Source organism: Platalea leucorodia, assembly GCF_965183815.1.
Source record: "Platalea leucorodia genome assembly, chromosome: 16".
Classification (NCBI taxonomy): Eukaryota; Metazoa; Chordata; class Aves; order Pelecaniformes; family Threskiornithidae; genus Platalea; species Platalea leucorodia.
In genome coordinates this window covers 9,576,193-9,595,199 of record NC_138838.1, presented here as the reverse complement: position 1 = coordinate 9,595,199, position 19,007 = coordinate 9,576,193, and the positions used below count along the sequence as shown (strand labels likewise).

The window sequence follows — 19,007 nt, the reverse complement described above, 5'->3', positions numbered from 1 at the left end:
CTTCCCCCCACCCACCGCCCCCCCGCCTGCTTGCCCGGCCCGCTCCACCTCCCGCGCCTCACGCCCCGGGGCTCCCGCCGCCCTGCCCGGGGAGGGAGAGGCGGCGGCGGCTGGAGCGGGGGGGATGTGGGAATAATAGGGGGGAAGAAGGGAAGGAAAGGGGAGAGAATCATGCGGAGGCGCGGAAGAACGAACGTAGGGCAGAGGAGAAAGCCCGAGGCAGCGAAGAGCTGCGGGGCTACGGGGTTATATCGAGAGGGTGAGAGGAAATACGGGGGGGGAGGGTGCGGGGGGAATCCCTGCTGGCAGTGACAGGGAGAAGCGAGGTGTTGGGGTAGGGTAGGACTGCGACTTGCGGCGGGATCGCGGCCCGGCCTTCAGGTGACCGCCATGGTCAGGCACGGCACCCTCCCCATGGCCGACATGGGCCTCGGGGCCGCCTGGCTTTGGTGGCTTCAGGGGCTTTGTTTGTGCGGGGAGGGCAGGCTGAGCACCCCCAGCCGCTGGCCTCAAGGAGGGCCTTGAGTGTGTCCCCCTCACACACGGAGCTCCAGGGCCTGGCCAGCCCCAGACCTCTCTCATGAGTGGAAACGTTGGTATTTACAGCTTCACCTGTGGTAACAAACTGCTAATACTGGGCCTTCTGTGGCTTTCAGGTGTGTTGGCAGCTCAAGGTGAGCATTATTTGGGAGCCCGGCATTTGAGGGGGTTTACTAACATACCTGAAGTGTACCTACCTGTCTGGTGTTCCTCCTCGGCTGCCATGTGGCAAAAACACCCTTTTCCCTGTGGAAATTACCCCCGTGACCCCTCGTGGAAATGGCGCTATATTTTGTCAATACCTCATTATCTGTATCAAGCTGTTTGAGGCCTGTTTTTCTTCCTAATTTGCTTTCCATGTGGGGCTCGCACACACCACTAGGAACATATTGGATAGTTCTTGGACACAGATGGTAGATTTTTAGGCAGAGGCAATTAAGTTCATTTGGTCTAAAACAGACTCGCACTGTGCGTAGCCAGTGATTTAGCCACCCCAGTGTAATACAGGCAAGGACTCCGAGATTACTACTTGGTGTAGATTTTGATGTCGCATTAAGTTAATATCACTCAAGTTTGACTGCTGTGCTGTGGTCTTGAACAAATCTTTTACTCAGAGTTAAATATTCTGCATTTTTGAAACTTTTTATCATACGCATGGATAGAAAAAACCCAAACCCTAGATGCACTAACTGTGCTGGGAAATATTTCTCCTTCTGTCGAGTCTTACTTTGGTTTTCTTAGCTAATGTAGGACTGCTACTGTGACTTATTGTTTATTCTTTTTTATTTAAAAAAATTATAGGAGTCAGAGCTTCTGCCATTTCACTTTGGGGACTGTTTTTAATAATCCTAAATTGTTGCTATTCCTCCCTCCGCCCGTTTTGTGAGAGGACATTATTCTTTGTCCTTTACTTGCAGAAAGAAATGTTATGGGGTGGGAAGAAAGGAATGTGACATAAACAGACCATGGAAGATTGCTTCGTCCTCTTTTTCCTTTTGCTTTTGCCTATTGGTGACTTCAGGTTTTTCTTTTATTTTCTGAGTTTTTTCAGTTGAGGAAAGACAGCTGATTTCTATTGGCAATTAGCCCCCCAAGAGGCAGAGCCTATTTCCCTCAGGTTAGAGTTAGAGGCCTGTATTAGGAGGGAAGCTTTCCAGCATGTGAAGGAAAAAGTATTGATAATATGTAAAAAATGGTAATTTTTATACTTATAATGTTCTTTATTTTGCTTTAAAATAAAGTGTCTAATAAGATTTCTGAAAATAATGGTTAAGGTAAATATACTTTTCAAGATAGCGCTGTGGCAATGAACTTTATCTTCTTGATAAGTTACTATGTCTTGAAAAATTAGCTAGGCTACACCTTTTACCATCTTGTAATTTTTTGTAGATGAGACTATAGTGTGTATATTTAAGGAGAAGAAATAAACATACCTATGAAAGAAGGACATGGTATAAACTTTCTCTGGAGTATGTTATGTTATGTATTCAGTCTGTAATTCATTTTGGTAGAGCCTGAGGAATAATCTTTATGGCAAAAGTGATTTAATCTCTAGGTAGAAATAAAATTTAGATATAGTAGCATTTGTTATTTATTAGTGCTGTATGGCTCGATATATTTATGTGTTGAATGACTTGGTGATCTTCTATCGTAGATACATATTTTGTTCTTAAAGGCATTATTAGAGAGTTGGCAGAGTCCTTGATTCAGTGTATGTGTGTTTAATGTGGAAATACTAGGAAACCGTTCAAAGTAACATAGTTAGTAGCAAAACAGACTTACTAAAGTCTGTTTTATTAAATAATTGGGTAGTTCTCTGAATGCCTTTAAACTTAAGAGGTATCCTCTTTGCTGAATGGATTTTTTTCCTTAAGCTGTATTGGGAATTTATTAGCAAAATGGCTCCATTCAATGATGTGCTTTTCACATCGGTAAATTATTTTAATGCAATTACTCATTAATAGTTGCAGATGTTAGAAGATCTTTCTGACTCCAGTCCTTGTTGGCAGAGGTTCTGATGGATATTATCTTTGTTGGTATCTTTCTCTTTTCTTTTGTCTTTTTTATATAGAGAAACATTTAAAGGACACTTACAAATGCTGCCTGTGTCTGAAAGCAAAATGGTAATGTATGTTGTTTAGGCAAAAGCATTCAGTCAGTCTGTCTTCTGTAATCTTAGCTTTTGAAGATGCATCTGGGTATCTGAACAACTCACATGTAAAGCGTATGGAGTGCAATGGCTCTGTACATCTGTGTATCATTGGAGTGGATGGGGATGCAGACAAGCCTAATAATGGGTAGATGTATAAAGAAAATCTAATCATAGTCTTCTATTATAAAAAATGCCCTTAGAGATCAAACAACCTCTTGGTTGTCAAAATTCGCTCTGTTGAAGGAGTTCATATAGAAGAGATTTTACATCTGCAAAGAAAGATGGTTGTGTAATTTCAATAGAATGTGGTTGGAGCCTGATGTTGTTCTGCACCACAAAAGACCTCCTCGAAACCCTTAAAAAAAAAAAAAAAAATCCAAACCAGATATTGGTACCAAGTTACTATTTCTGGACGTCAGTGAATTGCTGAAGTTTGTCTCTGCTAGAGGAGGTTGTTCACGTGAGCTTTTCCAAACCTGTATGTGAAACCATGGTTTCACGACTAACAAGGCAATTTGGTCTGCAAATTTCTGCAGAAAGTAGCAGTGTTGTCTGTGCCTCACTTTTTTTTTTTTTTTTATTCTGTGGCTGAGCTGCAAACTGAAAAGGTTGGGGGGTTTTTTGTTGTTGGTGTTTTTTTTTTTTTTTTCCAGTTGTGCATGCAGATTTATGTTTCAGCCAAATTAGGAGCTGTATGTTTGTTAGAGCTTATGCAAGAAGCAGTGGGATTGCCTCTTTTACTGCTGCATTTTTTTCACTGGTGCATTCTTGGGTCAGGCTAAGTCACCTGCAGTTTCACCTGACTCATTTTTAACTGAAATTAATTAGAAAGTGTTCAAATAATGAGCATTTTTGGTGGATAGGTATAGATGTTGATTTTTGTCAGAAAGGTGGTGATTAGTGTTTGTGGGTCTTTTCATTGACCCAGTGAGGAACTGAGATGGGATCCTGCAGATGCTCTGCCTTTTATATGCCTATCTCAAATAATTTTGTAAACGCAGTGTAATAGTATAACTACTACAATTATTATATCTTTTCTGAGCCAAAAGGATAAACAGTGCTATATAGTTTGAGATGTATAAGTGAAAAGTGCTAAATAAATACTTTGTCTGGTTTGCAGGAATATAGTTCTAGAAAGCATGGATGAAAAAGATCGAATCTGTTTCATATGCTGCCAGTGCAAGACTCTTGTTTGTGTGTTTTCATTAAAGGTAAGGTACTTGTCAAAGAGCAAAAATGTGTTTGTGAAATCAATGTGTTAACATAGATGAAGTTCAGTATGAAAGTAGTTGAAGATCCAAGTTAACTCATCAATGGAAAATTTGGATCATAATCTAGCATAGTTTTGGCTTTTCTGATTAGACCAGTGGTTTTTGTTTTGTCACGGTTTAAATACGAGCTTGTATATGTGAACAGTTTTATTTTTTTAATTGCTATAGCTGGACATACTTAGTGGGGAAAAAGGTTCTAAGAAAACAATAAAAAACCTGCTGAATTTTCCTGCAATGTGCTTATTTTGAAGTGGGAAGGAAGTGAACTGACATGGATAACATATGAACCTACTATATCTCCTTGATGTGGATATTAAAGGAACCTTGAAAATAGTTTATGGGGAAGTTGTTGGAGGCTTCTAATTTTAAATTCTTAACAGGAAATCATTAAACTGTAGAGGAGCCAACATAACAGACTGTTGCTCTAAAACAAGAGCTAAATGCAGAGCATTCACATGAACTTGTCAGATCTTTTTTTAATGCTGGTATTTTTTTTTTCTTTCATGTTTACTGCAACCCAGATAAATACATTTTCATTTTTGTATTCTTCATATACATCAGTTCAGTAGTCACACTGTGGATGAAATGTTAAAGCAATGCCATTACGGTTGTACCTCAGGGAACATGAAGAAACTCAGATTATAATCCATCATACCCAGAGGTTGTTAACTCCTTGCATGGTCAGGTCCTGCGCTCCTTCATTGGCTAGGGAAAAACCTTTAAAAATGGGAATACTGTTCAGTTTGATTTTTCTTCTTTTACGTGGGTTTCTTATGCTTTATCTGAGACTATTGCTGAGATGACTGACACATTGCGCATAGGCTACGCAAGAGACATAAGAGGTACGATAACCTTTGGTCACTATCAGCTTGGCTTGTTGAAGCTTACATAGGGGCTGGAGGAAGGAGAAGGGTTATTATGCGGCTGTGAGCAATAAGACATGAAGGTTAGTCACCGAAGTCAGCTGAGGTGCTTTACATATTAAGAAGGCTTTAAGAACGTAGGTTTGCCAAAGCCAGATGGGTAGTGCTGCTTTCTGCTGTTCTGTGATTAATAAGTTTGTGCCCAGGTTATGAGCTTTTTATGTATCTGAGCTATTGATCATTTTGTAGTTTTCGTCTGTCAGGCAAAATTAATGGCTCTTACAAATATAACTTTGTGTAACTTTAAATAAAGCATGCTACTAGAAAAGAGGTGGCAGGATGTCGCTCTCCCCCCCAGCACTGGCTTGTGATGTGGAATTAAGGTGAAGTTGAATGTACCTGTACTCAGTTCTTTTTATTGTCTGATGCAGCTGAGGGAAAGGAATACTGCTGTGAAAAATGTTAGTGCCTTTGTGAGCCTTCTTCCTCGCCACTCCTGCTGAGAAGGTAGACTCGTTTATTCACTTGGGTGAGTGTAGACCTATAAAATGTTTAATTTCAGATTCACAGGAGGTGTCATTTGAGGAGAAATGCAGTGCATTGGTGCACAACACTTTCTCTTAGTTCTTCTCTCTCTGCTACAACGTACCTCTCTGTTCCGCAGTGTTTGAGCGCGGGGCGCCTGACCTCATGCATCTTGTTCCCCTTTGTTTCTTTTTCTTCTTTTTGCTTTTTCAGTCTTTGAGCCTGTGGATAGGTAATTCTCAAAGATACCCTAGTGCGATTGCTGATGGTTATATCTAACAGACTAATTGATGTGTTAGCAAACATTAGAAAGTAAAGTAATTAATGGATGTCATGTCACTGCTGATGTTAACTAACCTAACAGATTCATCTGGGTTTAAACTACAGCTGCTTAATCTATTTTGGCTAAAGATGGGGTCATTCTTTTTTCAAAATGTAACTAATTTAATTTTGCTTAAGCCTATTTGAGAATTTTTTTTAAATTACAGTTAAAAGAAAAACTAAAAAATTTCATCCACAAAAGAAATTGTGGCCTTTAATTTTGATAAATGATTTGAATTAGTTGAACCAGACCAAGCAATAATAATGCCTGTACAGCCACTCTGAAGTGGATTTATTTCAATAACTGTTAGCCAAAATGAGAATAAGCTATCGTCAACTAAATATCTGATTGTATTTGGTTTAGAAACATTTCACATTAAATGTTTATAGCTCATAAAAAAAAAAAAGCTTTTAATTTTGATGAGCCACTTAACCTAACTTCAGAATCTTCTGTCTCCAAAATAGCTGGGGGACCGCGGGCAGTTTCTGCTTAGTGTTTGGTTCCTTTAAGTGTAAAAACAAGAAAAGAACTCCCCATTTTTATATACGAGTGAGAGGTGCATGAAAAAATGCTAAATTGCCCTTCAGTTATTGCCTATTAGTTAGGTTCTGGAGTGTGGAAACTGCAGGGGTATTCACCATCAAACTTCATCTTTATTAAAGTTTTTCTCCCTGCATCTTCGGCTTTTATATACATGTTCCTGTTTCGGCAGGCGTCTGGTTTAGTTGAATCGAAGTTTCTTGTGAACTAAAGGACTTCAGGAGAAAATTAGGAAATATGGTTTTAGTTGCTGGAGGATGTGCTGGTTTTGTGCCCTGTAAATCTTGAAGCACTTTTGTTTTCCAACGGTGGTTTTGGGAATGTAGCTATTGTGTGCAAAAACATCTTTAATGTATTCTAATTTAATTAAATTTGTGAATGTAGGCATGATTTATGTATGGTGCTATTGTCTTGACTGTAAAATTTAGTATTGACACAAATGAGGCACTTTATTCCACTTGAAAAGGCAAAAGCAATACTTGGGCATAAAAAGAAGAGACAGAAATACCTTGGAGTTTGAAGAGGAGTTTCTTCCATCGTAACTAATTCTTTCTTTCCCCTTTGTTTCCTTAACTTCTTTACAAATACCAGACTACCTAGAATATCTTTATGTAAAGCGTAGGAGTCAATCTGTTTGTTTCTGTTCTGGAGTAGCCTATGATTTTCCACTCGAAGTTGTTTAGGAAAGTATTACCTATATTGAGTGGTACTAATCCTTACACAATAACATCTCTGGCTACATTTATTCAGCTCTGAAATAGGGATATTGTACTTCTCGGAAGTAATAGACTTTAGTTGTGCCGATGGAGACATAGATCTGACGATATTATTTTGTCTTTTTTTTTTCAATAGTTTTAAGTCAGTTTCCTTGTGTTCTGGCTACTTTGTATTAAAAAGTAATTGAAAAAAAAAATCTGTTCACCCCCTTTTATGTGTGCTGTGATGTGGATGGCAGTGGATCTTCCGCAGGCCTGGCAACTGACCTTGCCATGCTTTTATGTTAATTAAAAGGGAAATAGGGATATGTTGTGGTGGTTTGGATTGTATAAAGCTCAAATTAGTCCTTGCCTCCTTTATGCACCTTTAAAGCATACATTTCATCATATGTGTCACAAATGTATAAAATACTCTGTTATGAAACTTAATGGACAGATTTTTAAAGCAGGATTTCTCAATTCTATATTTGGCTGATGATCTGATGATTGATCTGATGGTATAAACACCTGGAAAATAGGAAGGGATAGTTATCTTGCTGGATTAGCATGGATGGATTGATTAATTAATGGTTGTAACAGGTTTTCTAATCCCTAGGTGCTCTAGAAATTCAAAGCTTTGTTGATATATTTCTTATTTTTAAATACTGTTGACTTTAATGTGGTTAATGGAAGGAAATCCAAAGTGCTTGCAGTACTTGAGCCAAACAATTATCTCCATTTTACTGTCAGTAAAATGTATTTTTGCAAAATTCAGTAGTGGTTTTAGCTGTCCTAAGCGTGTAGCGGGAAGGGGCTCTGGGAGTTGACAGTGGTGGTAGATCACAAATAAAACGGTGTCTAGAATTTCAGCTATGAAAATGAAGTGTACAGAACCCTGCAGTACGCAGGGAACATCTTAAAAGCCTTACGGTCATAAGTGTAAACACTGCCTCAGCACGTCCCGCAGGATGCGGAATTCCAGGGAAATCCCCGCTGGGAATCCTTATTGTCCAAGCGGGAAGCGGGGCTTTGGGCGGGCGCAGGGGAAGCCGCGGGGGGGCTGGGGTGAGCGCTGGGATTGCTGCAGGAACGCGGGGAGTCCCCTGCTTCCAGTTCGTAGCTGGCGTCTTGCGCGGGGCCAGTGAAGTGTGCGCGGGGCCAGTGAAGTGTGCGCGGGGCCAGTGAAGTGTGCGCGGGGCCAGTGAAGTGTGCGCGGGGCCAGTGAAGTGTGCGCGGGGCCGCCTGTCGCGGGGCCGCCTGTCGCGGGGCCGCCTGTCGCGGGGCCGCCTGTCGCGGGGCCGCCTGTCGCGGGGCCGCCTGTCGCGGGGCCGCCTGTCGCGGGCGCACGCACCCCGCCCCCCCCCCCCCGCCCCGGCTCGGCCCCTGCGGCGGGAGCTGCCTGCGTGCCCGCCGGCCGCCGGCAGGGGGCGCCGTGGCGGCCGCGCCCGCGCCCGGCCGCCCCTTCCGCCGCGGCGGGGGGCCTGGCGCGGCGGCGGGCGCGGAGGCGGCAGGGGGCGCTGCGGCGCGGGACGCCGAGCGCCGCCGTTCCAGCGGCGGCTGCGGAGGGCGGGCGGGCGGCGCGGTGCCGCGGACGTGCCCGAGCCGCGCCGCTGACATCAACAATAGTCCGCGGCGGCGGCGGGCGGGGAGCCATCGCGGGCGGGGAGCGGCGAGCGCCGCCGCGCCGAGCCTCCCGCCCCCCCCCATGGAGGGGCCGTACTCGCTGGGGGTGAGCGTGTACTCCGACCAGGGCGGCAGGAAATACATGGAGGACGTGACCCAGATCGTGGTGGAGCCCGAGCCGCCGGCCGAGGCGGAGCGCGGCCCCCCGCACAAAGGCGGAGCGGCGCCCGGAGGCCCGCGCCTCGCCGAGCCCCTCGCCGAGAGCGGCCGGCGGAGGGGAGGGAGCCCGCGGGCGCCGGAGGAGAGAGCGCTGCCGCTCGGCCCCGGCTGCGGCCGGTGCCCGCGCCGCTCCGTGGCCTTCTTCGCCGTGTGCGACGGGCACGGCGGCCGGGAGGCGGCCCAGTTCGCCCGGGAGAACCTGTGGGGCTTCATCAAGAAGCAGAAGGGCTTCGGCTCGGCGGAGCCGGCCGAGGTGTGCGCGGCCCTGCGCAAGGGCTTCATCGCTTGCCACCGGGCCATGTGGAAAAAGCTGCGTAAGTTACAGGCGATTGGCGCCTTCCAGCCGCCCCCCCGTCCCCTCCCGCCTCGGTCCCCGCCGGGGGAGCAGGTAACGCTGCCAGCCCGCGGCCTTTCCGCCCAGCCGCCGCCGCGCCTGGCCGTGCCTCTCCCTCGGGTTCCTCTTCTCCTTTCTGCGGGGCCCTGCAGTGAGAACCAAGGGGACGGCGGATCCCCCTGCGCCGGTCGCTCCCTTTCCCCCGTACGCTGGTCCCCCCTGAGCGTGGGACGTCCCGCTTTTAGCCGCCTTTTTCTGCCCCCGCCCGCCTCCCCCGCACTATTGTGAGTTGCGTGCCTGAAAGCCTCCCTCCATCTCTGCTTCGGAGCAGGGCACCCGCGCCGCTGCCAGCATCGCTACCGTCTGTGTGCAGGGAACAGGGAGGAGGGGAAGAAGCGGGATGTGACTTGAGGTGTTGAATCAAGTAATTCGGTAGAACAAGAAAAACCGGAGAGCAAACTGTGGGAGAAAAGGTGGAATCGGAGGGTGAGGGCACGTCGTAGGACGATTGTGCGATGTAGCTGAAGGTGGTGTGCTTATAGAGGTGCGGTTTGTTTTCAGGGTGTTGCAAGTCCGATCTCCAAATTCGATTTTTTGGGAGGTCTTAATCTCGTTGCCTTGGGGAATTGTACGGAACTCCCCCCTTAGATTTCCCTTGTCCAGAGTATCGTGAAAAGAAAAAAAAAAAAGTAATTCTAACAAACTTAAATGGGCTGGGACAGTGGTTTTTTCCGAACTGTGCCTTGATTCCAGCTGTTTCTGTTGAGTTCTGGTGGAAGGATTCGAAATGTGGCTGTTTCATAAAATCATTCGCTCGTTTTATTGTTTGAGCATGGGGGAGCATGCAGTGTACCTGACAAAATAGAAAACACACTCAGTATCCTGAAGATTATATAGCTTGTTTGCTTAACTGCAGTAGGATAGGAGTTGGGGTCCTAAATAGGTAAGGGTGGAGGAGAGGAGTGACAAGGCAGGTGACAGTAATCATTCTTGTACTCTTCCTTCTCCCTGAGATCTAATGAGACTCCAGAATTGAGTTTCTGAAAGAGATTTTTTTTTTTTTTTCTTCTTTGTAAGGTGAGGGTTATGGCTTAGAGTATGGTTGTTGTTGATATATAACGTGTAGTCTGTGTGTATTGTGTATGCATTTATGGATTCAGAAGCCCCAGAAAGAGAAAATATGAGAACAGTGAACAGCACATGAAGACAGGCAGGCAGGAGGGGAACACGGTAAAATTGGATCAAAACCACAGAAAGCGATACTGACAGTTGGGCTTGGGAGGCAAACAAAAAGCAAGAATTGCACTTAGAGTACCGTGGGGTTTCAACAAAGTGATTCATGGAGAGGGGATTATACTGTCAAAGCAGTTTCATTTTCTTTTTCCTTTTTCTTGAATAGCAAAATAGAGAAGTTGTGCAAATGTCAGATACTTGAAAAGATACGAGGGAAGGAATAGCCAGGTTGAGGGCACACTGATACTGGACAGAAAGGAAAGGGTGTGAATTGTAGAAGCACCAGAACTTGACCACAGCCTTGATGCTGGGGAAGGAGTGGCGAGTGGCACATGACCTCCTGGGCTGCAGACTTGCATGATAAGGAGGAGGATGTGTGAATAGGGCACAATGGTATGAGAGAAAGATAAGGAGTTCAGTTTTGCAGTTGTAGTATCCCTGATCTGTTGTTTGTCACTGTAACTACGTGTGAATACAAAATGGAGAGAGGTGGAGTGAAGTGACAGAATGCAGGAAATGCTGTTTTAGTAATGACTGTTTAGCAAATAGTACTTGGGTTGTGGAACCAATTTAAATTGTTGTGAGAAACAACATAGCTCTGGCTATGAGCATTTGATGACAGCTTTAGGTAGGCTATATATTAAACTTTTACGTACCATGTTTGGTCTGTACTGATTTCTGCTGCATGTGCATAACAGCTAGAGTTTTATGGGACAAAAGTATTACTATATCTAGTTTATAACTCCTCATACTATGTTATGGAATCCCAGTGCAAATTTTACTTATAGTAAATAATTTTCCATATCGTCATGTGTAGAGCAGATCTTTAACTGTATTGGTGACACTGTGGATGTGAAAGGGAGACTGGGTATTTTGGTATCTTGCAGTGGGGGCGGGAGAATGGTTTGGATTTTTGGTGTAAAGGATGGAGTCTTTTTATTGCTTCCAGTTGGCGGCCATTGGAAGAGAAGCTCATACGCAGCTGCCCCGTTAGTTCTTAGAAGCTGTGGGGTCGTGCCAGTGGCCATCTCCTGTGATAGACAAGAAACATATTGATGATGAGAGTACCAGAAAAATTAAAAATACGCCTTTGTCATTGCTGATAATTTTTGGGTTGATTATGTAGTAATAAAATTATCTGTATGCTAAAGAGTAATTTCTGGAGTAAAAGTTCTTATTTGAAGCCTGTTACTACAACTGGCAGTGGTAGGAAAGGTGTTTACAAGAAGCATACTCGGGAGGTCCCAGATTTTGATGTGACTTTACTGAGGATTGCATAAGTTTATGTTTCTTTGGTAATTCATTGTAGATCCAAGAGCTTGTTTTTAAATGTTGTGTTTAGGCTGATACTATTAAAAATGTTTTTCAGCATTACTAGGTACAATTTAGAAAGAGTTGCATACTTCTGCTTTGGTTATAACTCTTCCCATTAAATTTAATTGAAGCAATAAAAGTCCAATAATATTTTCATCACTTGTGTAATAGCAAGAGTTTTTTTGTAATTTTCACTGCAAAGTCATAATTTCAGGATTATTCTTAGAAATGTTTAAGAGTTTATGTATGTATTCTTATCTGAAAAGGACCTAGACCACTTGAGGCAATGCAGATTTTCAGGATAGCGTAAAATTTTTGTGGTCTATTGCAGTATTAGAAGTTCATATAGCATTTATTTTTTGAAAGTTTAGTAAGAATTTTAGAATCAAACTTATTTGAAGTGAGGTGTTATAGTTTGACTTAATGTATATAAAACCAGTGAAATAAAAATGAAATCTATTCTCTAGCAATTTTTGTTTCCCAGAATAATACTGAATCATTCTCAAAAATAAACAGGAGCAGAACTTCCACAAACACGTTTTGGAGCAGTCTGTGTGTTTTAGATCACACGCCAACCATCATAAGTGAATTTGCTTTTTAGGCTGTGGCAGAGTGGTTGTTTTTTTTTTTTTTTTTGTTACAGATGTGGTATCCAGGTGTATTTTGGTGTAACAGATATATTCTTTGGCATGGGTTTTTTGTTTTAAGCCAGTTCCTACCACTCTCTCCAGTCCCTCCACCAGAAGGGTGAAAAAAATAAGAAGTAATTGCGAGTTGCATATAAACAACTTACAGTCCTGGAAAGCTGCAAGGATTTGTCTCTTGAAACTGTCTACTCTTGTAAGGAACAAACTAGATTATACATTTGATAGCTTCAGATAGCCTGAACACCTAACATGCATTTTTTTTTCTTCTATATTTTTTCTTTTTTTTTTTTTTTTTTTCTTGGAGCAGTGGGAAGAGCATCTGTTTAACTGGAACACGTGGTGTTTCCTGGGCAGGTATTGTGAGAGTCTGTAACAGGCAGTGTTGTTAGTACCCTGCTAGACACAGATGTGGGTTTATCTCCTACTCTCAATCCTCATCAGCTGGTTCAGTGCACTGCACTGTTTCATAAGCAATGTGATTTTCAGATCTGAAGCCCCCTAGATGTAGTGGAGTCCCATCTGTCCTGGGATGTATCGCTATTCCTAGTACATAGCTTAATAATTCATGACGATACAGAATTAGGGCTACAGGCCCACAAGGAAACTTGGACTAGCTTTGTTTTCCCCAAAGGGCTACCAAGAGGTATTTCTCTGTTGCTAAAGTTGTAAAAGTGGTATGCCATCCATGGATGCTTCAGGTATCTCTTTGAAGCGTGAATTTTCTTTTCAGAGCTCTCTTTTAATTTCAGGATTTCTTCTAATCTGTCAACTTGTTTTGGTATGAAAAATGGGCCATAATTTGCTCCGAACTTACTGTAAAGTTCTGAACTCAAAAGTGGATGGCATTTAACGTTGTTACTTTGAAGGGATGTTACTAATGCCAGTTGTGTGCTTAAGGAAAAGCTTGTGTTTCTATTGGAGCTGGTGTGGCCAGGTAAGGAAAGAAGTATTATGTGTGTATTTAAGGAAGAATGGCAACTGGAGCTGATGTTTCTACAAAAGGAAGAGTTTACTCTTAACTGTTAATTCGCATATATACTCAGTTATTTAATTTGTTAGAGGAGAAAATGCCTTTTGATTATACCTGATCATTTGGACTATTGTGGTATCTTATAAAAGAAATATATGCCTTGTTTTTTTTAAGCCAGAATAATATTTTGTCTTGTATCTTGCATCTAAATACAAGAAAAAGAACGAGGTGAAAAGAATAGGCTTTAAAAATAGCATTTGGCGAGTTTTTCTGCGTCATGGTAGTATGTAGGAAAAGAATTTGGCAAGGAAGAAAACTTTCTTGATGATGGCGTCCTGCATATGTTTGTTTTTTAGGGGTTCCATAGAGTTTGCTCTATTTTTTTTTAACGAATAGAGGGAAAGAAAAGATGCAACCAAGTCAAACTTCATGAAGCAAAACACTTTATACTTCCTGTCCTATGTAGCAGTTGACGATTTCAGTTTACCGGCTGATATGCCGGCTACAAAGCTAGTTGAGTTTACAAACAGAGTTATGAAACGGAGTGAAGGGTAGTGCTCTTCAAGGAGAGGGAAAAGTTGTTTTAGAAAGATGTCCTATTACTTAAGTTACAGATTGATAAATACATGCTCCTGATATGTGGAGGAGTCGGGTAAGTGACTTCAATTTTAATACTCAAGCTCAGAAGAAAACTCAGGAGTTTTGACACTTTTGTTCATTTCTGATGAGACACAATCTCTAAAGAAAGGACTATGCTGTGCTATATATAATACTTATCTCTAAGCAGGAGCGAGGCATAAACTAAAATCCCTTGATGACAGGCAGATCTAATTTCTGGTTCTGTTGGAGCCTAAAATCTGAGGCTGCTGTATCATTCTTTTTCTCATAAGTGGGTGATTTCATTCTCTGTGCTTTTCATTCCCATAAAGACTGATTTGACTCTCTAATATATTTTGTTGCTATTGAGGGGTTGTTACGCTGACAGAAACTCATTAGTTGCAGCTTGTTTTCTGTTAAGTGCATGGTTGAAGTCCTCATTACCACTTGGCTTCCTCCCTCATTTGCTTTCCATTCGGAATGTGTTAGATTTAATATCCACAGTTAAAATTGCCAGACAAAGTACTTCCAATAAGCTGATTGAATGTTTGCGTTCTTCAAATAAAGCTACTCCTAGGGAGAAAGCGTATTTTAGTATTTAGAACACAAAGCTAGAACTCTGTTTGGAACTTAAATGTTTAAATTACACTGGATATCTTGGTAGCTAACACTGAGGAAATGCAGCTTTTATCATCAGACTGTCTATGTAGTTCTGCTTCTCCTTCAGCACGTCTTCTGTGTCTTCTCGTTCTTGCCTCGAGCATGTGAACATCGTTCAGTGGCACTAGAACTTACTAAGTTCCTAATCTTTTGCTTCTGCTGAAAACTTTTGAAGTTTAAAATATCTGTTTTGACAGAGGGGAAGGCCTAATTGTGGTTGGTTTTTTTGTTTGTTTTTGTTTTTTTTTTTTTTCCTTGTGTTTGTTGTGCCATAGGGAAGTAAATAATATAGTACTTTGGCAGTCTGGCTTGCGTATTTCCTGCAAACAGAACGTGTATCACAGTGGAATTTTTATATTGTACTGTGTGAGCATGACTTGTGAAGTGCAGAAGATAAAATGTGACAAGGAGATGAGTCTCCCTCCTGAGTTTGTCTGAAGACATGAGTGGGTGCAGCAAAGAAGAAACATGAGGTTACTGTTGACAGTTGAAATCAACCGATAACTGGGAACTTGAATTCTGTTTTCTGAGAGTACTGAAATAGGGAGGAGGACTGGTATGGGTAATCTTTCTTAATTGGGATGTTGTCTCAGTCATTTTGTGGCGTTTTGGAAGAAGTTGAACTTGGCTGTGTAGGCACAAAAATAGAAAAGGCATGAAAGAAATTTGGATTGGGCGTAAATGGGGAGAGTAGTGTAATAGGAAACTAACCTGAGTGTTTTGAGGGCAAAGCAGTTGAAAGAAGATTTCCGGAACTGTATGTAGTTCATGCTGGTATAGGTATTTTATTGTTCTGAATTCAAGGGATGTCTTCTGCAGAAGATTTGATATTGGGTTATGAATGGCATACTTAAATAGTCTGCATTATTCAGTCCTCTAAAAAGAAACGTGAATAAAACAGTTGAGATGTTATTCAACTTAAAATGTTTTTCAGCATTGTCCTGGTTTCAGCTGGGATAGAGTTAGTTTTCTTCTTAGTAGCTGGTAGAGTGCTGTGTTTTGGATTTAGGATGAGAACAGTGTTGATAACGCACTGATGTTTTGGTTCTTGCTGAGCAGAGCTTACACTAGTCAAGGACTTTTCAGCTTCCCCTGCTCTGCCAGGTGCACAAGAAGCTGCGAGGGAGCATAGCTAGGACAGCTGGCCCAGACTGGCCACAGGGCTATTCCATACCATATGACATCATGCTCAGTATATAAGCTGGGGGAAAAAGAAGGAAGGGGGGGACGTTGGGCGTGATGGCGTTTGTCTTCCCAAGTAACCGTTACGCGTGATGGAGCCCTGCTTTCCTGAGGATGGCTGAGCGCCTGCCTGCCGATGGGAAGTAGTGAATGAATTCCTTGCTTTGCTTTGCTTGTGCGCGCGGCTTTTGCTTTACCTATTAAACTGTCTTTGTCTCAACCCATGAGTTTTCTCACTTTTACTGTTCCGATTCTCTCCCCCATCCCACCGGGGGGGAGTGAGCGAGCAGCTGTGTGGTGCTTAGTTGCTGGCTGGGGTTAAACCACGACAAGCATATAAAAGTAAAATAGCATTTTCTTTCCTTCCGAGGGGGTCAGGAACATCCAGACAACCTGATTGCCAGTCAAATGTCCAGACAAAATGACCTTATTTGTGACGTTTCTACGTCTTCAGACAGGGAAGTGAACAGTAGATCTTAACGGAACGCTTGATCAATTCTGTTCAACGCTCAAGGAGCGCATCTTTCCCCGTATTCTTCTAGTGATGCTTGGAATATTAAACCAGAGGAGACAGTTTTTTGAATTCTATCTCAGTGCTTTGATATTGGCTTTGTCTATATGTGTCAATTTAAGCTGTAGCTAGGGGATTGATGTTATGAAAGTGGGGGAGACTGGAGGGCACTGGTTTGCCTGGCTATGCTATAGTTAAGTACACTCTGTATTGCGATGTTACGCAAGCCTCTGTGACACACCCTTCATCTTGATCTTCAAAACATTACCAGTTCCACAGAATTAAAAACAAGGTGTTTTTATTTGCTTTTTTTCTCTCATTGCAGCAGAGTGGCCGAAGACCATGACAGGTCTCCCAAGCACGTCAGGAACTACTGCCAGCGTGGTAATTATCCGTGGCTCAAAGATGTACGTTGCTCATGTTGGCGATTCAGGAGTGGTGCTGGGAGTCCAGGATGACCCCAAAGATGACTTTGTGAGAGCTGTGGAGGTGACACAGGACCACAAGCCAGAACTTCCCAAAGAAAGGGAGAGAATTGAAGGCCTTGGGGGCAGGTAACTGTCTCTGTGCTTTTTACTTCAGGTTTGATCTCTGGGTGCTATTTGTGTCTTTCTGACTAAACCAGGCTTAAGCTTTCTTGTTTTAGCGGTGGGGGCAAGCAAGCTGGCAAATCTCATGGCCTATTTCTGTTCCTTCCCTATCTATGCTCTGGTTTCTTTCTAGCTTCTTGGGGAATAAATTATAGTGATCCATTGTTACACTGTTGTGCTTTTCGCTAGTGGTTTATGGTATAAACAAGATTTTAATTTCCTGGTGTATTCCCATGTAGCTGAGGTGTGGTTACAATTCTAAATGTTCACTGAAAACTTTGACAGTGGAGATACTGATATTTGACCTATTTTTCACTAAAATCCGAGGGGGGGAAAAATGCCTTTCCATATAGATAGTGATATGAGTTCTGGAATATCCGTTTTGTCAAATAGCGGAAACATAGCAGTTTTGACACAAAATACTCTATAATTTCTCATGCATTCTGCATTGTTCCTGAGGTGACAATGGCAGCTGCTGAGTAGCTTCTTCAAAGCTTCTGTTTAAGGAACACAAAAAAAATCTTAGATTTGAAACAAGATGCTGTGTTTAAATATACACTTAAAATGTTAGAATACCACATTTTAATGCGTATCTTTACGTTAGTAATTTCTTCAGTGTCAGGAGCTGGCAGATGTTAGAACCAATATTGTGGTTGATGCGTGTTCCCTGTGACTGAGGAGGAAAGCAGGCAGGTTTGTCAGATGGCGCTAATGTTTTGAGACAAACCTCAGGGCTCGCATTTGGTGTGGCTTCGCAGGAGCTCTCTGTTCTTTCGTTCTACAGTACCGCACCAGATGGATGGGCACAGTTTCCTTCTCTTAGCAGTTCAGAGGCAGAGACCACTGAAGGTTTTCCTGTTGACATCATTTGTACGAGAACCCTGTCAGCTCATTCACCTTCAGATATTTGTATCTCTAGCAGGTGGAAGTTGATCAGTTAGCTGTATTGGTAGCTTTTCAGAAAGGCTAACTTGCAGTTTTGCTAGGTTAGTACTTGTAAATGTATAGATTTCCAGGCTGTGTATCTTGGAGATTGAAAGTCTCTGAAGCTTCAAAGAAGCATTCCCTGGAACTTTGTATCAACAGGAATGGTTAATTTTTTTTTTTTTTTTTTTTTTTTTTTTTAAATAAATCTTTATTTTCACTGGTGTTCCTTCTGTTTTTCCCAGGCTGGCTGTTGCAGGCTATTGTGAGGCAAATGGTAGGAGTGAGGTGGAACTATGCAGCTGTGCTTATTAATGTCTTCTCTTTCATGAGATCGAATTGGGAAAAGTTAATGGGAGAGCATAATTCAATTTTTCATTAAAAATGATATTTTCCTAGTAACAGTTTCCAAGTGTGGGATGAGGTATTCTTCCAGATAATGACTGAAGTTACCTTTGTGTGATCATTAGTTGTACAAATAGTTGTACAAATGGATGAAATTGATTTTAGGATGTGGTGTTTGTGACTTTGCCACGCTGTGCGTGCAGAAGGATGGAGCTAAACATGCCCTTGTTGTTAAGGCCTTTGAAGTCTCAGGAAGTGCATCTTGAATAGCTTCAGTATGAGGAATCTTGAGGCTGTTCCAGAGCTGCTCAGTTTGTAATTACCAATGGCTGTTCCTTGGATAAAAGTTAGCTTTTAAGTATCTAGTTCTTAACTTGGTTGGAACCAAGCTTTGCTAGTTCTTTGCTTCTTTACCTTTTCTTGCTTGATGGCTCATACTCTCTTTCTTCTTTCCCTGCCTCCCCCGCCCCATAACCGGAGCCCCATTTACTGACGCTGTAGCTTCTCCTTTGACCCTTCTAATGCCATGTGTGAGAACTAAAACCAGTGCTCAGTGCCTTAGAGCAGGTGTTACCATTCAAATGCAGAGCTGTTTCTTCCGATCTCCTGCTTTCAACAGACAGCAACTATGAACAATTCCTCTTTTATTTCTGCCTCATGTTGGTGCATCATTAAGGAAATTCCTACAGAAGGCTGCTCCTTTCTCTTTTGTTTTTTTCCAACTGTACTGTGCTGCTCTTTATTGCCAAACTTTGGCAGATGGAGAAAACTGAAGGAAGAACTACATGATACTTCCACCCGAGTGAGTTGATGTTGATGGTCCTCATTTGAGGAAAGCAAATTCAGTTCTCCTTTGTCTCTGACAGATTAAAAAGATACTTTTACATCTGGTTGTTGCAGCCAGCCAGGATTTCCTCCAGGTCTTCATTCCCCTCCTTTTTTTTCTGCCC

General features: G+C 42.6%; 1 protein-coding gene across 1 annotated transcript in view; it reads left to right on the top strand.

Annotated features, from left to right (window-relative positions):
- The first annotated feature begins 8,532 nt into the window (after positions 1-8,532).
- PPM1D (protein phosphatase, Mg2+/Mn2+ dependent 1D) overlaps positions 8,533-19,007 on the top strand; it is a 28,838-nt gene continuing 18,363 nt past the window's right edge. The window contains exons 1-2 of the mRNA XM_082328492.1: positions 8,533-9,064; positions 16,524-16,752. Coding sequence (XP_082184618.1) covers positions 8,614-9,064; positions 16,524-16,752 — 680 coding nt within the window. The 5' untranslated portion in view covers positions 8,533-8,613. The remainder of the gene's footprint in view (positions 9,065-16,523; positions 16,753-19,007) is intronic.